The following is a 5,351-nucleotide window of genomic DNA, read 5'->3' as shown; positions in this document are numbered from 1 at the left end:
GAACTCTCTGGAACTATTAAAGAGATCCTGGGAACTGCCCAATCTGTGGGCTGCAATGTTGATGGCCGTCACCCTCATGACATCATAGAAGACATCAACAGTGGTGCTGTGGAATGCCCAGCTAGCTAAGGAACTACAGATGAAAATATTTCAATAAAGGATTGTTAACAAAAAAAAAAAGAAAGAAAGACCACCACCTTATCCAAAGAGAAACCACCACCTTGTCCCTGTTCTGGCGCCAGAATGTTGCAGACCAAGGGTAAAGTATTTTTGTAAGTATTAATAATGAGACAGAACACCAAGAATGTAGAAGAATAGAGGTAAAGCAGGAGAAAAACAGTTCTAGAACAACTGAAGTGAACTGAAGCACCAATTCCAGACATTTAACCACTGCTAAGTGAGACTAGTGTTATATTTTGGAGGAACATTCTACTTTGTACATCACTTTTTTGCCAGTTTTCTATACTGAAGTAATCTGGGTTTGCTGAGACTGAACCTTGTGCCATTGGGGTATGAAATGTCATAATAATTTCCCAATGTGGACAGTGTTTGGCCAAGCTTCAGTTGTAAAACGGGTTTGGAAGCAGTAATGACATCCTAAACCACATGCCTATGGAAACTCTATGAACTTGGAGAAATAATGATACTTATAGAAAGACATCAGGCCTTTTGTTCATGGAGTTGCTATAAGTCATGCTCAACTTGACAGCAATCAATAACAACAGCAACAGCATATCTCTTTTAGAGCCTTCTGAATTCTGCATTGTATTGCTGTTGTAGCTGTGTTCCAACCAGTGGACAACAACTAATTTCTTCCCTATGATCAACAGATCAGAACTTTATCATATCCTGTGCTATCCTCACAATTCCTAACACACTCCTGTGTCAATTCATCTCATTGTTTTCTCTATCTTTTACTGTTCCCTTTACCTATTCCAGCATAGCATTCTTTTTCAAGGACTAGTCTCTCCTGAAACCATGACAAAAGTGTGTGAGATGTAGTTTCACTAACGTTGCCACTCAGGTACATGAGTAATTGATAGTCTGTTCCATAACCACCACCTCTCCCTGTTTGGAATGCTCATATTGAGCCCCTTCACTCACTCTTTCCACTGAAGTAGTAAATCTGATTCTAATGTAATTAGTGATTCTCAGATGAAATTAATGTGCATAGTTTTTTGTCATGATTTTTCTTTTTTTTAACAAACAAATTTTGCAACAAGTAAATCATTGATTAAACAACTATCTTTCTGTATCGTCTCATTTCTGTTACCAAGTCCATGTTTTATAACTATTAATTATCTCCAATTTTAGCATTTCAGCTCACAATTATTACTAATGCATTTTTATTGTACATTGTATCAATTTTAGACTGTAAAAATTGATAAATACTCAATTTCTTAATATTTTGGTGATTTAGTTGTTTGTATATTTGTATGTGTATGGATAGTGTCCTACTACTCACAGAATTGAACCTCAGGATAGTTTTTAAATTTTTTTTTTGTTAAAAAATATTTTATATTGGTTTGCATGCAAAATTTGTACACATTATGTTTTGTTTATGTACATTGTATTTCACACATTCCTCTATTCACATTCTCCTCACTTTCCTGCCATAACAGATCACATGATTATCTGACTCAACTTTGCCTGTACTAGGTCACCTTAAATGGCTAATGCCTAAAGATGTTGTTCTTTAGTTTCATTTCATTTTGGACAACTTCCAGTCTTCCTGTATTGATACTTCCTATATTCCACATTCCAATCAAGTTTCTACTTGGAGCTTTCTGTTTCATTTTCAATTTTTTCTTCATTTTTTTTAAAAAGAGTCTTACAATCTAATCTAAAAGATTAGAAGAGTTAATCTTCTATTTCCAACAATGCCTATCTGTAATCAACAGGATTTTCTAAGGCCTGTTATCTCAGAACAGTACCTTCAGTCTTTTTTTTTTTTTTACAAGAAGAAAAGAATTACTTATTTTCATGTGATAAAAATAAGTGCATGCATTAGGACCTTCAGTCTTGCTTCTTAGTCTGTCTGAGTCTGGAAGCTCTGCTGAAAACTGTTCGCTATGGGTGGATGCACTGTTATTTTATTACAGCACCATGTATGTCACCACAGTATAACAGACTGCCAGATAAGTGTTAGATAGATAAGAACAAACTATAAAACAGTCAAATAGAAAAAGATCCCAAAAGCTATAGAAAACAGAAATCAAACCATCTTCCCCGGGACATCGTATTTGCCAGTCCAGCAAAAGACTGGAGCTGGAGTGCCCAATCAGGTTAGAGTTTCTGTTCTACTATGTGGTGACCAAAACCCCAAGATCTGAACCAGATCAAGGGTAGTATTTCTTCGGTTAAGACTTAGGAATAAACATAACTACAGACACAAAAATGTTTACTTAAAGAAAATTATAACAAAATCTACTACAAGACCCTGGATGACATTATGCTGAGTGAAGTATCTCAGTCACAAAAGGACAAATATTGCATAGATCCACTATTGTGAAACAAGATTGACATCAGGGTTGAGAGAAGACAGATAGGAGGGGAGGAATGATGTATACTACATTGAAACATATGAGGGTGAGAACTGTTTAAAAGAGATATATGATTAGGTATTATCATCATGATAGGAGTCCAGAATGAAGGCTACACAGTGGAGTAGACTTGGGGGGAGGGATAGTAAAACAATGGAAGAATTTTTCTTTTACTTTTCAAAGAGAAGAGCAAATTTGGGGGGATGGGGTGGGCAGGGAGAAGAGTGCAACAATGAATGGATGGAAACCCTAAGTCTCTGTAAACTTTCATTAAAATCAATTTTTTAAAATCTCCCACAAGAAACAAACAAAACTTACATAAACTGAAGACTATACCATGTTCAAATATAGAAAGACTCAATTTGTGAGACTGACAATACTATCAAAATTAATCTACAAGTTCAGCACAATCCCAATACTGAGATGGATCCATTGTTCAAGGGAATGGAAAAAGCAATTTGCTAATTTCTTTAGAAAGAGAGGAGACCCTGAATAAGCAAACCTCTACTAAAAAAGAAAAACACAGAAGGAGATACACTCCCTGATATCAAAACAGCATGGTCCTAGTACTGTGACAGAAACTGATCAATGGAATGGGAAGGGACAACTCAGAAATCAACTCATAAAGCTAGGGCCAACTGATCTTTGACAACAAGATAAAAAGCATTATGAGGGGAAATGCCAGCCTTTTTAATGAATGGTGCTAGAAAAATTGGGCCTTTGTCTACAAAAAAAAGGGAAACAAGATTCACACTTCACATCATGCACAAAAACCAACTCAAGCTAAATCAGAGAACTAAGTGTAAAACAAACAAACAAACAAACAAACAAACAAGATTACTAGAGAAAAATAGGAACAAACTTAGGATCCTTAATCTATGGTATGAACAGACTTGGAAGCATAAAAAAATCCATAGCCAGGAGAGGATAAATACATGAATGGAAGCTTCTAAAAATCCAAACCTGTTTGCATCAAAAAACTCCTCCAATAGCATAAAAAGGCAGCCTACAGAATAGGAAAAAATATTTGGCAATTATATATCTGATAAGAGACTCATATTTAAAATTGATAAAATAATTCAGCACCTCCACAGAAAAAGGACAAACAACATAATTCCAAAATGGTGTGATGATTTGAAAAGATGCTTCATCAAAGAGGATAATGAGATGGGCAAAAAACATGAGGAGATGCTCCGCATCACTAGCTCTTAGAGAAGTGCAAATCAAAACAACAGTGCATACCAGTTCTTTCCAGCAGTAATGAAAAAGTTCAACAGGAGAGCAAACAACAAATGTTGGCAAAGATACAAAGGCAAAAGGCTACATGCTCTGCTGGTGGGATTGTAAAGTAATACACCACTATGGAAGGAGATCTGGCACTTCCTCAGAAGGTTAAACATAGAAATACCGTTTGATTCAGCTCTCTACTACTGAGAATCTACCTAAAGAAATCAGAGTTGTGACACAAACAGATGTGTACACATCCATGTTCATTAAAACACTGCTGATGATAGCAAAGAGCTAGAAGCAGTCCACGGGCCCATCAACAAATAAATGGAGATACCTTCACACAATAAAGCACTTGTTGTTATTTGCCATCGAGTCGTTTCCGACTCATAGAGAAAAACAATGAAGAGCTTGTGAAAGAATACAAAACATGGTTGAGGCTAGAGAACATTATCCTGAGTTAAATAACTCAGTGACAGATGTACAAAAACTAGATAAGACTACTGTTGTAAAAAGTAGATGGTTTGGAGGAGAGTGTGGCAGGGACATTCGAAACAAAGCAGATAGATAATGAAAACTGTATTGAAATAGGTGAAAGGAAGGTCAATTGAAAATGAATGGACCAGCAGACATTATATGCAATTAAAAATCGGAAACAGGGGCGATCCAAGATGGCGGCAGAGGCAGAGACAACGTGGTGAACTGCAGGAGCAGCAGACTACTTGGAACAGGGCCACTATGCCCTTCTACAGACTTCTGTTTATTGATAATTGAACAGTTAAACAGTTGATGACTGGTCTTCAGTGAGAATTGAGGCTCAACAACAGGAATTCAAGGATTCCCAAGGAAGAATGGGTGAGTGCTGCAGCTCCCAACCCCCTCCTGCAGAGCTGGCACTGCGCCTCACCACAGCCGCAGCTCCATGAAGCTCCCACAGCCAGAACCTATGGAACCCCTCACCCAGGATGGAGAGTGGGCACTGGGCCTCCCCAGGACTGGTGCAGCAGAGCCAACACACTGCAGCAAAGTGGACTGGATCTGGGGAGAATTCTTGGAGCCAAGATGGCAGAGGCAGGGAAAGTGGGCGGCCACTGGCCTCCCGCGTGCAAGATAAAGCGTGACCACCAGCCGCCTGTGTGGGAGATGACACTGGGGAGATGGCTCGCACCTGCCAGCCACCCATGCGGAAGATGGCACGTGCCCAGTGGCCACTCGCACAGGAAGATGGCGCGCTCCAGCCGCCTGCTTGCTGCCTGCGCTGGAAGATGGTGCGCAACCACTGGCTGCCTGTGCAAGAGATGACGCCCGCGCCCGTAGAGAGATGATGCGCGCCTGCCAAGAGATGACACGCGCCCTCTGGTCGCCCACACGCGAGATGACATGCGCTCGCCGGCTGCCTGCGCTGGGGGATGGCGTGGCCGCCCCACCTGCACAGAAGTGAGGGCGCGTGCCCCACTGCCCATGGGGGGACGTGCGCCCTGCCACCTACAGGTTTGGGTTTCCTTGGAAAACCAGAGATGATCACCTATACAATGGATTGTTGAAAATCACTGTGAGTTGTCTACTTGATGACACTTAACA

At 39.9% G+C, this 5,351-nt stretch overlaps 1 protein-coding gene across 1 annotated transcript in view; it reads left to right on the top strand.

The window, feature by feature from the left end:
- The first annotated feature begins 4,927 nt into the window (after positions 1 to 4,927).
- ZNF112 (zinc finger protein 112) overlaps positions 4,928 to 5,351 on the top strand; it is a 52,824-nt gene continuing 52,400 nt past the window's right edge. Inside the window, 1 exon segment of the mRNA XM_006903604.1 lies at positions 4,928 to 5,083. Within this exon segment, the coding sequence (XP_006903666.1) occupies positions 4,928 to 5,083 (156 nt within the window).

Source organism: Elephantulus edwardii, unplaced genomic scaffold (genome assembly GCF_000299155.1).
Source record: "Elephantulus edwardii isolate Elephantulus edwardi_28Jun2011 unplaced genomic scaffold, EleEdw1.0 scaffold00308, whole genome shotgun sequence".
In the NCBI taxonomy this organism is placed as follows: domain Eukaryota; kingdom Metazoa; phylum Chordata; class Mammalia; order Macroscelidea; family Macroscelididae; genus Elephantulus; species Elephantulus edwardii.
Note: the sequence above shows the minus strand (reverse complement) of the source record. Positions and strands in the feature narration are given on the sequence as shown.